This window comes from Juglans regia, chromosome 12 (assembly GCF_001411555.2).
Source record: "Juglans regia cultivar Chandler chromosome 12, Walnut 2.0, whole genome shotgun sequence".
In the NCBI taxonomy this organism is placed as follows: Eukaryota; Viridiplantae; Streptophyta; class Magnoliopsida; order Fagales; family Juglandaceae; genus Juglans; species Juglans regia.
In genome coordinates this window covers 409348-423552 of record NC_049912.1, presented here as the reverse complement: position 1 = coordinate 423552, position 14205 = coordinate 409348, and the positions used below count along the sequence as shown (strand labels likewise).

Here is a 14205-nt window from a genome sequence, read left to right as displayed (position 1 = left end):
AAGCAGCGACCCTATATTTTCTGAAATTAGGAAAGGGGTCAGTTTAGGGTTTTCGAAATGAAACTGTGTCCTGCTTGTTTAGAATGATTTGCATTAGTGCCCCTTAATTGTGAATTTTATTTTTTCATGTTATTTTGGTTTTTGACTAGATATTTATTTTTATTTATTGTTCAGGTGCAAAACTTTTTCCACTGTTCATGTACTGGTGAATCTTCTTTTTATTAATGAGGTGAATCAAGTCAGATCACGAGTCACCACCAATTTTCATATATCAAGGATTCTATATAAATATTTAGATGTTGTCGACACTTGGAATATTATTATATTTCCTATGGATTCTATATAAATATTTAGATGTTCATCATCCAGTTTATCCAATGAGAAATGTTACGTATACTCATTTTTTTCGTATTCTTTATACACTCTATTGATATAAGTAATTATTTTATATTAAAAAAATTAAATTATTTATTTTATTTTATATAAAAATTTAAAATAATTATAATAATTAAATGAGATAAATTGTAAAAACAAAAGAGATCTTAGGATGCTGTGTTCTACTAAGATCTCACAAATTATCTCAAACTCTCCATGTTCCCTTTCCTCCTTGCATATAGAGTGGGTTTTTTCACTACTTTCTCAATGGAAAAATGAGGCTCAAGTGGAAAAAGGATCGAGGACATCTCGTTCTGAAAAGGAAAAAGGTCAAACATGATGATAATAGAATGGAGGTTGATGAATTATGCAGCAACCTTGAGACTATTGAACTAATAATGCAGAACAATCATTTTAGGCATTATAAAGAGTCAAATAATATAAGATTTCATTCATCACATTTCTATTCTCAATTAGTCATTACATCCTGGGTACTACAGAAACTTCACCGAGTAGTGGGTCCGCTGAGGTTTATTAGTGTTGAAACAATATACCAATCAATCCGCACCTGTTCAACTTACCCTGTCTTGACGAAGACACAAAGAAAAAGGACAAGTTAAACACTGTCAAAACATCGGCCTACATAAGTACAGATCCTGATAGTTAATTGATCTTCTCCAAGCAGGTATCCAGAAACAACGTGCTACTCTGCATAACTATTGCACAATGTAATTTTACAAGATTGTGACAGATCCCTCTTTTGGGCAAGCATGGATCTTATTCAATTCCACAACTTGAGTTGGATTAATTACAAGACTAAGCTTGGCTTTTCTTTCTGAATTTCGTGGCATCTCTGAATGCCTTGTGTGTTGCCTACACAATGAACATGACAGCTGCTTAAAACCAAATGAGCCATTTCCGATGCTGCACAGCCCTACCTTTGTTGGGGTTTACGGTGATTCTTTCTGCATTATCAACAAGCCATTTGCTGAAATCAGGTGATGACACAAGTTCTTCCAAGGCATTCTCCGTAGAGTCTCTAGTGAACATTTCCCACTCAGCCTTTGAGAATTTTTTCCTTCCAGGTGTTGTATGAAATGTAGAAGGGTATAACAACTCTGAATCTGATAGCTGACGAGGCAATGTTCTGGAAAAACCTGAAGGATAGAATAGAATGTGTCAAGAACATCTCCAGTGGGTAACAGTCACCATTTCCTTTTTACTAACTATATCAAGCATAAGATCAATTAAACCTCGATCGGCAGAATTGCATGGAGCCAGGGTGAAATTTTTGGTTTGGGGCCTAAACAACTTGGAGCCATCATCACCCCGAACATTGTACAAATCTTCATTATCTGAGTCTCCAAAGGGTGAATAATCAGGAACTCGAGTTCTTTTCCGCTTCGTTCTAGGAGATTTCACCATATTCCTGTAGAAGTATTCCACAGATTGAATGCATTACAGATCACAGGACACAACACAAAACAAAAGAAACACTTGCTCCATAAAAGAAAGAAATGAAACATGCGAGATAAAGTGCAGATAGTTTTTTTACAAGTCTAATAGTGTAGATAGATAGTTTAGGACAATTTATTATTCCTTAGAGCTCAAGAAGTTCAAAAACACTATGCAAATATGTCGGATATTTTTTCCAGGCCACAATAGCATACCATCTTTCAGTTATTTGAGAGTAGAAGCAGAGAATGATTATCCCCTCCCCCCAAAATCAGCAGATTTTTCTAACGGCATGTCAACATTATCATAATTTGGAGATAAGTGTCAAATATATGAGTGCCAAAGACCTTAATGGATGAAATGGAAGCAGATCTTGAAATCCTGATGATGGAAGGTAATCGTTAAGCTCCGGAATTGTAAAATCATACTTGTACAGGCGACGAAGGAATCTCAATCTACAGATTCTCCTTGATAATGATGAGACCATTATTCCAGCTATTAAAGCTTCAGCTGCCAGAAGAGGATCTACAGAACTCTAGAAAGCAACACACTGTCAGGGTTGTTACCATTTCTTCAGAAACAAGAAGCTTATATGTAATTAACTGGACCATGGTTTTACTATATATTGGTAGGGATAAATAAATTTTTTTTTCTGGGGTCAATGAAAAGAAACCTGAAGAATCATAATGGCAGCCAAAATACGGATGGACCATGCAACAAAGTGAGACGTGCTTATATCAATCGATCCATCTTCCGTCAGGACAAGCTTGCGGACTACCCAGAAGCCCATCCACGCTCCAGTCAGAACAACAAAAGCCAGCAGAAATATTGTCAACTGCAATTCACGGTTTTGAAAAATATTTCAATTTCTTAATTTGCTAAGCAATATCATCAGTTAGTGCTAGGTCTACATAGAGATCTTAATAAAGTGAACTTACAAATGACGTGGCTTGATGTGAGATGTTATATCTACTTTACAATAAAAAAAAGCTGTACAATTTGATGTCTCACATCAAACCACACTAGTTTGTAAGTTCACTTTTGTAAGATCTCTGTATAGACCAAGCATTTCTCTTAATATAACGGCCATTTTAATTGAAAAAAACCTAAATAAAACAACATAAACAACAATAATCCAAACGAACACAAAGAATAGTGGTTTACTTTTACAGTTTCAAGTGAATAAAAAAACTTATGGTTTTAATTTTGAAACCAAATGGCAAATATTACATACACGCCTAAAGAATACTTTTTTCCTTTTACCAAGTAAAGATTTATAAATTTCAAGGATGACAGTTGAAAACAAAGAAGAGAGATGAAGAGGGATGAGATCCAAAGAGGATAAGACCTTAAATATTATTTTCTACATAAACCTCAAGAAGGCATTCCATTTAGCATATAATTTAACCCCCTTTTCTTTTGGGGGAAAGGGTACAGAGATATCTGTTTATTTTATCAGTATATTCCAAGAGTAGTTCTGTAGAGCAGCCACTGTAGCTGTGCACACATTGCACACACTAAGTGGCTGCTTCTCATCTTTTTGTTTTTTTTTTTTTTGGTGCAAAAACGCACCAGTCTCTCTCTCTCTCCTCGACTCTCTCTCATCATATCTCTCTCATCTCTCATCGACTCTCTCTCATCTCGGTCTCTCTCTCTCATCGTCACTCTCTCTCTCATCTCCGCTCTCTCTCTCATCTCGGTCTCTCTCTCATCGTCTCTCTCTAATTTCGAATTTAAGAGATGTGTGGTTTAGATGATGCTACGTAAGGTGTGCAAAAATGACTGCTCCCAACAGTGGCTGCTCCCAATATTTTTCCATATTCCGAATGTAGGACTGCCTAAATAACTTAAAATATGCCACAGTTAAATAAGTTCTAACAGAGGTTTTGCCAAGCTCTCAACTGAAACTAAATAATGCTCATGACGTGTCTGTGCTCTAACTTGTGAAGAAAGCTAGATAATAACTAATTTGATTTGGATTAATAAGATTTACCCCATTTCCACCAACTTCTCTGCCACCAAAATGAAAGCCAAGGCAATAAAGCTAAACTAATAATTTATGTGTCAAAGTAAATCAGCTAAATACATAATGAAATCAAGGGACAAAGAGGTAGCTCCTATATACTAGGAAAATGCAAAGAAGCCAGAAAATTCTTTGTTTCTAATTAATCATTCATGTGTACGACTATATCAAGGCCTTTTCAGCAAAGAAAAGAATAAAATAAAAAAAGAAGGATGCAGATGAAAGACCCTGAAGTTATTCTCTCTACCAAGCATATTTACATACATACAGGATAGTACATGTCTTCATTGATTCCTATCTCCATAAGTATTGAACGGCACAATCCAGGTAAGTATCGGAGGAGGAAAGATCCCAAACCAACCTGTCAAAAAGATTTTATTTAAAACATCTTTTACATCAAAAAAGAAGAAGGGCAGGGAAGTGAGTTGAGTTAAGGTTGATACCCACAGCAGATGAGTATATAAAAATTGCAAGTGAGCTCTTTCGACCAGTCGGTAGAAGCTTCATCCCCTGTCAATAACCAGAAAGGATATTCCATATTACAACTTTTGTTAGTTTCCATATGACAATATTAGGAAAAGATAACAAGGTAACATAAATAAATCTTTTCCAGATTGAAGTTGGAGACAGTAGTTATTCAAAGCCTTGATCCAATAAAGGAGGCAACATAGACGATAATACAAAATTGCCTCCATACAAAACTGATAAGTGATAAACCAATTTGACCAGAAAAGAAATGCAAATGATAAAATCGTATACAGACATTAAACAAACTCAATAGTGAAATGAAATACCAAAACTGAATGCAAAGCATATACAAGTTACAAACATCCAACTGAAACTGGAATCCAGATAATTCCTTTTTTTTTTTCTGTAAGTAAAACAAACTTTTATCGAAACAAGTAAACAAGTGTTGCCCATGTACATAGGGAGTATACAAAAGAGAACACCTATCACAAGTTAGGAGCTAGAATGATACAAGAAAGTCATTAGAATCCAGCATTGCCTAGATAACAGCACCAATGCACCGGATCTCATCGAAATCCAGACAATCCTTTTTGCCCAGTTAGGAAACCCACCCTAGTAACAATACAGTAACAAAGATGGAACAACAGTTTTAACCAAAAGGAGCACAACAAAGAAGAAGGATGAATGGCATCATAGTGAATATCATTATATCTATATCTATATATATCTACCTGTTATGTAAATTCTTATTTGCAAGTCCAGTAAACCTTAATAGAAAATTCAGTTTATATTTAAACCTTAAAAATTGCAAATGGAATCCATATTATTAATAGTAGAGGAATGAAAAGCTATCTTACCTGAAAAAGGATTATCAATATTACAAGGATGACCCCGATCGAGATTGCACTTCCATAATAAAATATCAATGAATTGCTCAGAGAGGATGACAGGCTCATCAGAACTATGCCCAGGATTAAACATGTTATGCGATATGAAAAGAGTTCTGCCAAAAATAACAAAACAATCAAATAGTAATTGAACACCTCACTAGCAAGAAAATTGGAGGGAAGGAATGTATCCACTGATTAGACAACAAAATACCTTCTTCAATGGACACCTCAAATTTTTCTATGGATGAACCAGTAGTCCGTATGTCTAAGAGCCTGTTGTCAAAAGGTGACATGGAACGAACCCAAGAACCCTTAGTAACTTTCTCCCACTGACTTTGAGGGCACATCCCTATCCCTATAGACATATTCCTGCAAAAGAAGATACTACTTTTATTTAATAACCAAATAATTTTAAATTGTTGTTATATCAGCAAGTCTTATTTTGAACCACTTAAGAATGCATTTGGGAAGAAAAGAAAACATTAATTTTTAGGTGAGAATTGAGATCGATGGGCACCTCATAAAAGTAACTTAATTCTGCATTGTGCTACTAAACTTAAGACATTAGTCTATAATATTAACTTATCCGACCAACTCAAATATTCTGTTATTTGGGACTGTTATTTCCAACGAATAACACTCTTCAAGACATGTAATTCCCACAAATTTCAATCATTGATATAAATTGTTTGGTAGATTACTTTATCTTAAACAAATACAGCATTGCTGCATGAATTCCAACTTCTCCGAAGCAGCAGCGAATACATGATCATCAAGAATATGCAATTCTAGAACAGTAAACTAATTTTCCCAGTCAGAAAAATCAATCACTATGTTTGGAATGCCAGGAGTGAAAATCACATGATACAATGACTCACCTATGGAAACAAACCTCAACATTCTCTAGACGAATGCTTGGATCTTTTTGCGATACATTCACCTTCACCAAGTGGGCAAATTTTCTCAAATTTTTAAGCCTTGACAATCCATGGATATGAACTCTTTCAACGATCGCTGAAGTATCAGGCTTCAAACCTGGAGAGTTTTTCATTGGCAGACCACTAGATAGCTGCAGCCTAGTTGATTGACCAACAACTGCAAAACCAAATTGATAACAGTAGATGATCACTGTCTATCTAAATTCTCGGAAACATAAACCAAGTGTTTACTCCAAATGTTCCTTATATGACTCTCATTCCCATTAAAGGTTCACTTTAATTTCCATTAAAAAAATGAGAGAGGGAGAGAGAGGAAATGAAAGGAGAATAGTCTACAACAAGTTCCCTTATTGAGTCTATTTAAAAATGTTCCATTGCACATTTGCATTCCCTCGTTGCTACCAAGAACCCAACAGCGGGCACAACATCCAAACTTAGTATTATTTTGCATAAATTAGGACCCAAAATTGAACACTTAATTCTCTTATATGCCTTGGCATAAAGAAAAGAAATAGAATAAATTATTTACATTCGTAATGCTAATCTTCGCTACCCAATATTCAAAAACCATCAGAAAAATAGAATTCTTGCTTTAAAAAATTCGCAAAAGGAACTAACTCAAGTATAAACAGAAAACTTGTAATGGTTTTTCATATTCTATGTTCACAAAGTTAAATCTTTCACAAACTTTTGCTGACTAATTTCGTCAGTTTGTCCAAAAAAAGACAAAAGCATATCAGAATTATGACATTTTCTGCTTTGGATCACTAAATACAACTTCGGAACCCTAAATGTTGAGAATGTCCAAGGCACAGCCAAATTCAACGTGTAATCGAAGAGAGGAGCGTACCCAAAGAACTTTCAGTGGCTGAGGCCCGATCCGAAATGGCGAGAAAGAGCAGAAACAGGATACGGGCGAAGATCCGAAGGGGTTTAGGAAAAGCCATGGTTGCTGCGGGGAAAGGTAGTCGTTGAGAATACGGTAAAATGGGAAGGGCAATTCTGCTATTTTGCAACGGAGCTACCTCGAATCGAGCCTTAATTGGGCCTCACCGACTTTATTATTATAAATAAATATTTTCTTGGTACTCCGCCGACTTTACTTGTTTTTAAAGGAAAATGCTGAAAAGTGATCGATGCAGAAATTTATTATTAAAATATTAATTTTTTTTTAACATAAATTTTATATTAATTTAAAAAAATTGTGCAAATATTATCTCTTTTTAAAAATAAATTTATAAGTTTTAAGCGTGTAAATATAAAATAAAAATAAAAGAAGTAAAACTTGTATAAATCATTATTATTGTTAAAATCAAGGCGTCCTAATGTTTATAATTGATTTGTCGAAATGATTGTTATAGTTTTTTGCAGGGTTTTCTCGATTCTCCCTTATAATCTGAGCGAAGAATATGAGGAGGGTCTTTTTGAAGATAGCTTGAATGCAAATCCTTAAAAGCCATGTTCGAAAGACAATTTACTGAGAGAACTACGTCCAACACAAACACTAGCAAGTCCAACACAAGTTGCTATTTGTTGGGTACAAGTGGGAATGAAAGTGAGGGCCCCTATTAGTGCTTTCAAGTTCCAACCTTTGCGATGCTCTGGCAACTGCATGGCTGGCCTCCATTGCCATAGTGCCTACCCCACGCCTCTAATACTTGTGTCTGTCCTGTCCATGTGAAATCTCGGCTTCACTTCTTGTAATTTCTCTCTTCTTTCTATGCAGGAATTCATGGTGACTGACTGTATGGCATATAATCTACAATACAAAGGAGAAGCCAATGTAGTTTAACAATGTTTATATGCTCTTTTTAAGCCTGTAATTGTGATTACAGACTCAGAAAAGGACTTCGAATTGTTCCCCATATGTCAATATTAAAGCTTCAAGGTTGAAGAATGAAATTTCTAATATAATTTCTCACTTACTGCCCATTTCCAATAAAGTTGAGAAAACATAGATCCCATTTTACCATTTCAGAAGCAAGCAAAGATACAAAACCTACATCTGCACCTGTTTCGTCACTTTCTATTAGAGATTTCCATCCTTGTGGTTTCAATGCACACTGCTCGATCACAACCCAATACCCCCGTCCCCTTCCTTCACCTCCCAAACTCCCTCAGATAGAATTCTGGAAACAAAACTACCTAAAGCCTGCATTTGGTTTAATTGTTGCTTCACTAAGTTCTTCAAAACTGCCAAAGGGAGAGAATCACCCGAACCAAATCCCCCAGCGCCAATGTAACCCCCATATGAATGGGGACCCGATCGTCGAGACGCAAAGTGGCCCCGTTCTGATACTCCATGGTGACACGAGCATCTCACCTCGCCTCCAATCCCGGGTTCACCGCCAGCTTTCTGGGAGTCATGAAAATCCGCGAGGTCACGTAGGAAAAACGTACCGGTGACCAAAAATAGCGCCGTTGCCGGGGATCGAACCCGGGTCACCCGCGTGACAGGCGGGAATACTTACCACTATACTACAACGACTCGTTGATAAAATTGAAGACTCAGTTTTTTTATTAACTCATAGAGTATCGAAATATATATGTATTAAGATTAAGATGCTCTCTTATCCAGTTTTTAGAGTCTACATTGAGAGTAAGAGATACATGATGTGATATTTAGCTCATTTTATAGCTTTGAATGCTTAATAGAAAAGTTTTGTCAATCGTGGTTTAATAAATCAAGCTGCCATCTTAGTGTACTTCCAATTATGAGGTGATATTTGCAACAAAGTTAGAGAAAAGCATTATCTTCAAGAGTTAAATATGTTCTCCACCAAGTAGTTTAAGCAGATTGATACAGGGATGTTGGAGGAGAAGTGGTAGATGAAGATGCGTTTAGTAGCGAAGGAATTGCAATAGGAAGATGGTTTAGATTACACGGACACATTCAGTCCTGTTATTAAACTTGTAACTATGCGCATTATTAAACCTGTAGTTCACTTTGACTGACCTTTGTGCCGATTAAATGTTTCCTTGTATGGACATCTCAATGAGGAAGTTTATATGGAGCAGCCAACTGGCTTTATTGACTCTGACCATCCATCTCTTGTTTACAAACTAAATAAAGCACTCTATGGTTTGAAACAATCCCTTCAGGCTTGGTTTGATAGATTTTCACAAACCGTACTTGGGTTTTATGGAATCTAAGCTTGATTACTCTCTTTTTGTTTTCCACTGTGACGACATAAATGTGTTTCTCTTAGTTTAAGTGTATGACATTATAATTACAGGTAGTAATTTGCGATTTCTACTGCTTCTTATCTCATGTCTGAAGTTTGAATCTGCTTTCAAGGACTTAGGTCCTTTGCACTACTTCTTGCGGATCAAAATCACCCGTGATTCATCTGTTGTTATTTTAAATTACCCGGTCCAAAATGGCTGGGGCTAAGCCTTGCTACACGCAAGTTGCTTCAGGCTCTAAATTATCTCAGCTTGCAGGTCATTATCCTTTTGAAAATGTGACTGTCTATAGACAAGTTGTTGGTGCATTACAATATTGCACTCTCATTAGACCTGAAATTGCTTACAGAATGAACCATCTTTGTCAATTTTTTCAGTCTCCCACCACAGCTCATTGGCCTGCTTCTAAGCGAGTCCGACGTTACCTCAAGGGCTCTCTACATAATAGCTTGTTTTTGCAAGGGCTCTTTCCATCTTAATGCCTTTTGTGACTAAGATTGAGCTGGTCTTATTAATGACAAACGATCCACTACAGTTTTTGCCATCTTCTTTGGGCCACGTATGGTCTCCTTGTGTGCCAAAAAACAGCCGATGGTCTCTCGTTCGAGCATTGAATCAGAGTATCGTTCCATGGCTATTGTAACTGCTGAATTACATTGGCTTCATATGCTGCTGTGTGACCTCCATACCCACCTTTCCTTTCCACTTGTGCTGTGGTGTGATAATCTTAGAATTTCATCCCTTGCAGCAAATCCAATTTTCCATGATAGGACTAAACATATTGAAGTGGACTGTCACTTCATTCGCGAGAAAATCCTCAACAAAGATCTTGTGCTGCGTTTCATTTCCACTCATGCTCAGCTAGCAGATGTGATCACTAAAGGATTAACTTCGTCTCGGTTCCTTTTGCCTCAATCCAAACTCATGCTTCGTGAACTCGCCCGTGTTTGAGCAGGGATGTTAGTGTTTTATCTGAATCAGTTAAACATGCTGCAGATGCAGACTCAGTTTCCTGCACTACTGCAAACTCTTCCCGACACAATTACAAATACATGATGTAATCAAAACTTGAAATTTCTTTTATGTTTTTCTTCCTGAACACGTGTTCAATGTAATACTATTTTTTCTAGAAAAAAATAAACATATCTCAAAAACTATCACAATTCAAACGTATTATTAATAGGTTCCACCATTTTCACAAAACCCAAAAAATCCATCTCTAAAATTTTTATAATTAGAGATTTTAAAGTAAATCTTACATCCAGAGACATATCCTAGAAATAAAAGAAACCCTAAATGATGGAGATTAGGGACTTGGGGATACAAATATGTTAAAACTTTAACACCTCAAAATTATTATATAAAACTTTGTCAATTTGTGAAAGTAAAATTTACTTTTACGGATCTTTTTTATTAAAACATTTCTCTTTTCTATATTGACTGATATATGGATGAGGGGATGTTTCTTTACCATACAGAATCGCCTGCTAAGCAGCCATATGGACCTTGTATCACATTAACACATGTCAATGTTAATAGGTCCAATCCAAGATAACATATTCAGTGACTTCGCTGAATTCATTTCTCCGATAGTAGCCCATAAAATGGGATCCCGAAAAAAGTTCAATATATATGGTCCAAGTCCACTTCTGGTACTGGTAGTAGCATTTTCCAAGACTCCACGACTATTCACAAGTTTGTGTACTTTTTAAGGGATTATGCATCCAAGTGAGCGCCTCATTTCTGCTTTTGTGGAACCCAAAAGAGTCTAATAGCTAGATCATGCATACTATATGTCCACAAACAATACGTGCAGGTATACAGAACAAGCATCTCGCCATACAATTGCAAGAGCCTCTTACAAACATGCTGCAGATACCGCACCCAAAAGATAAAGTACTCGGCCTGCACATAGAAAACTAGCAAACACGGATGAAAAAAACACAACCAGTTTCAAGTCAAAAACAACTTCAGGAAACCATTGTATTGGCATCATCTTCGTCACCATCTCCAGTTTCATTGATGTATTGGTTCTGAAACTCTATCAAGTACTGTGTTGATCTCTTCACATCCAAAAACAGATGATAAACCCGGTTAATGTCTTCCATCTCCACAGTCTTTCCCTTCCGCTTCAGGCAAGCCAATGCAGCAGCTGTAATGAGATGAATGGCGTATCTCAATGATGTTTCTACCCCAATTTTCGTCAACAAACATTTTGCCTCTTCAGACATTTCCACATCTTCCTCTTGGCACCTGATGTCTAAAATCTTGCGGATTTCATCCTCTGTGTAAGGCTGGGTTGTGATAATAAGTAGGCGATCGAGGAGATCTATTGGAATCCCATGTGGGGATTTGTAATTTGTGCCTCGGATTGTGGTGATCCCTCTGTTTGTAGCGACAACTAATATGGGAGCCATCTCATTCTCCAAAGCACGATTCAGAAAAGAAAAGCATTCAATGTCAAGCATGTGCACCTCATCAATGAAGAGAACACCAGGTATCATCTCTGCCTTCCCTTCCTCTCTCCACTCAGCCACCTTTGTGTCAATTTGTTCCCTCACTTCTGCACGGATTTCACCAGTATCACCGGTGAAGAGAGCCAGAAATCCCTGTGTCCTGAAATTGATGGATAAGACAGTCAGAGATAAAAACAGGAAAATTAACCAGCAGCCTACAACAAGCAACACCTTAGCTTGATCTATGGTGGGAAAAAAGAAATAATCTTCAATACAGCCAGTTGTCATGAAAGCATCTAGCCAAAAAGAGAAGACGATAACATAAGTAGGCATGTTCTCTTATAAAGAGTAATAAGTCCTACAATAAATTGAATTCTCAATTTCCATTTCTTTGATTGCGAGATTCGTACTGTTTTACTTCCAAAAGAAGCTAACATCCTCTTTCTTCCAAAACACAGATGCCCTTAAATTTGAATCCTTATAAAATGAGCATATCAAAGCTTGATTTAACACTAAATAAGCGGCAAAGCAATTCAAGAAGCCAAACTTGAGCTCTAATCACTTAACCGCAGCTTGTTATTCACCACAACTGTGATTAAAACTCCGTCAGGTATCAATAAGGCTCAATAGGCATAGAATTAAGACTTAAGGCCTCATTTGTTTTCACAAACATTCTCATCTCATCTCATCTCATCATTACAATTTTTTCAAATTTTCACATAAAATAAAATAAATAATTTAACTTTTTCAAATTCCAAAACAAAAATAATTTTAAAAAAATATATTCTAACAACATTTTATTTAACTTTTAACTTTCGAAAAAAAGAGGCCTTAGTAAAGAGACCAGGTACCCTTGTTTATCTTAATTTCGAGAGTAGGGGAAAGAAGTTTTTGGCTTCTCTACCTAGAAATAATACAGCAAACAAAATATAGAGTGCAACTGTAGAAATTCAATGGTGGTTATGGCCTGGTAAACAGAACCAACGGTACAACAACGAAAGCAAGAAACAGGGCAGCCACCAACATGGTCTCAAGATTACATGAGAATTCATTCTAACGAAAATTGATATAGAAAAATTCAAACAAATTTAGCTCTGCACAAGAAAACTTCTTTTGCTTCTCATTTTCATACTTATGATAATACCAAAGCATCAAACTTTGCAAAAGACACCTTCTTCTGCTTTTCAAAGAGCACCACTTACCTGCTATTGATGACATCGATCTCGTGAAGCGTTACGCAATGCACGACTTCCTTACGCTTCTGGAGCTCCCCATCGGGACACTGCACGAACTTGGTCTGGGGTCCCATGGCATCGTAGTCCCTGGATCGAGAGAAGGACCTCCCGAGCTTCGTGATCTTCCCGGAGGCCTTGTCGATGGCGACGACGTCTCCACTCTGTACCTTCTCCTTCCCCAGCGCCTCGATCATCTTGGCGCCCAGATCGTACACGGTTTCCATCTCAGTGGTCTTCAGGGTGAGCTTACCGGTCTTGGAGGCTGCCCCGGAGACGGCCGGGCGGTCGATTTGGATCTCGACGACCTCGCCTTCGATGACCTCGGTCTCTTCCTTAATGCGCACGCCGATAGCCTTGCGGAAGGCCTGCATCAGGGCCTCGGTCTTGGACATCTCGAGGGAGAAGAGCTCGCTTCCAGCAAGCATGGCGAAGGGGGTCTCAAGGCCCAGTGACTTGGCCATGCCCATGGCGATGGCGGTCTTGCCGGTGCCGGGCTGGCCCGCTAAAAGAACGGCACGGCCGGCAATCTTGCCCTCTTTGATCATCTGGAGGATGACTCCGGCAGCCTTGCGGGCGGCAGCCTGACCCACCATGCCCTCGGAGACTTGGCGAGGTTCAAGGGCAGAGTCGAGACCCAGCCCACGAATGTGGGAGTGTGCGCCAATGCGCTCTATACGGGTTAGGTCTCGGCTCTCTGAGAGTTTCAGCTCCGCCATGACTATTGTATGGTGGTGGGAGACAGTGATGCGTTTAGGGTTTAGGGGTTTTCTAGATTTGGTGAATGTGAAGCCAAATCACTCACTCTTTACTTCCCTGGCGGCTACCACGCAGCCTCTGCTACGCTCGGTGAGTACCGAGCAGGGCCGTGCACCCATTTTCTATTTATCGGTCAATTAATAATGAAAAAATCTAATTATAAAGGATTCTGCATATTAATACGTGTACATATTTAATATGATTAATTAGAAAGTAAATTTTATTAAAAATAATATTAATTTAAATTTAGAATATGAAGATAACAATATTAATATACAGATTGATACGTAAATTTACTTATACATAACAAAATTTATTAATAATTATTTTATTTTTTATTTTTTTAAGGTTAACGATTTTTGACGGTTTGGTTTTAGAAATGAGATTTTTAATTGAAACTAAATAGGATGAGATGAGGTGATA

At 37.4% G+C, this 14205-nt stretch overlaps 2 protein-coding genes and 1 non-coding gene across 4 annotated transcripts; all 3 read right to left on the bottom strand.

Moving 5' to 3' along the window:
• Positions 1-790: 790 nt before the first annotated feature.
• Positions 791-7221, bottom strand: LOC108988559 (nuclear envelope integral membrane protein 1). Of its 2 annotated transcripts, none has more exons than XM_018961858.2 (10): positions 7000-7221; positions 6090-6306; positions 5423-5580; positions 5179-5324; positions 4301-4363; positions 4122-4214; positions 2504-2665; positions 2178-2365; positions 1629-1804; positions 791-1532 (listed from the first exon to the last, which is right to left on the bottom strand). In XM_018961858.2, the coding sequence occupies exons 1-10, from the start codon at positions 7094-7096 to the stop codon at positions 1273-1275; spliced, it is 1560 nt and encodes a 519-aa protein (XP_018817403.1). In that variant the 5' UTR covers positions 7097-7221; the 3' UTR covers positions 791-1272. The 2 variants fall into 2 exon arrangements, with proteins under 2 accessions (XP_018817403.1, XP_018817404.1); XM_018961859.2 differs by having other exon boundaries at positions 2259-2365; positions 7000-7196.
• A 1344-nt stretch (positions 7222-8565) lies between these two features.
• TRNAD-GUC lies at positions 8566-8637 on the bottom strand. The gene has a single exon. It is a non-coding gene; the product is annotated as a tRNA-Asp (tRNA).
• Positions 8638-11037: 2400 nt separating this feature from the next.
• LOC108988561 (ruvB-like 2) lies at positions 11038-13927 on the bottom strand. Its single transcript, XM_018961864.2, has 2 exons — positions 12994-13927; positions 11038-11951 (listed from the first exon to the last, which is right to left on the bottom strand). Exons 1-2 carry the CDS (start codon positions 13740-13742, stop codon positions 11306-11308), a joined length of 1395 nt encoding a protein of 464 aa, XP_018817409.1. The 5' UTR covers positions 13743-13927; the 3' UTR covers positions 11038-11305.
• Between the last annotated feature and the right edge of the window lie 278 nt (positions 13928-14205).

Bases quoted from the DNA above. Each gene is read 5' to 3' on its own strand.
- LOC108988559 (XM_018961858.2), bottom strand. From the start codon at position 7,096: ATGGCTTTTCCTAAACCCCTTCGGATCTTCGCCCGTATCCTGTTTCTG. The intron at 5,581-6,089 runs GTGAGTCATTGT...CTTCTTTTGCAG, and splicing joins GTTGAGGTTTGTTTCCATAG to GAATATGTCTATAGGGATAG. The intron at 4,364-5,178 runs GTAAGATAGCTT...GGTTATTGACAG, and splicing joins TATTGATAATCCTTTTTCAG to GGGATGAAGCTTCTACCGAC.
- LOC108988561 (XM_018961864.2), bottom strand. From the start codon at position 13,742: ATGGCGGAGCTGAAACTCTCAGAGAGCCGAGACCTAACCCGTATAGAG. The intron at 11,952-12,993 runs GTAAGTGGTGCT...CATCAATTTCAG, and splicing joins ATCGATGTCATCAATAGCAG to GACACAGGGATTTCTGGCTC.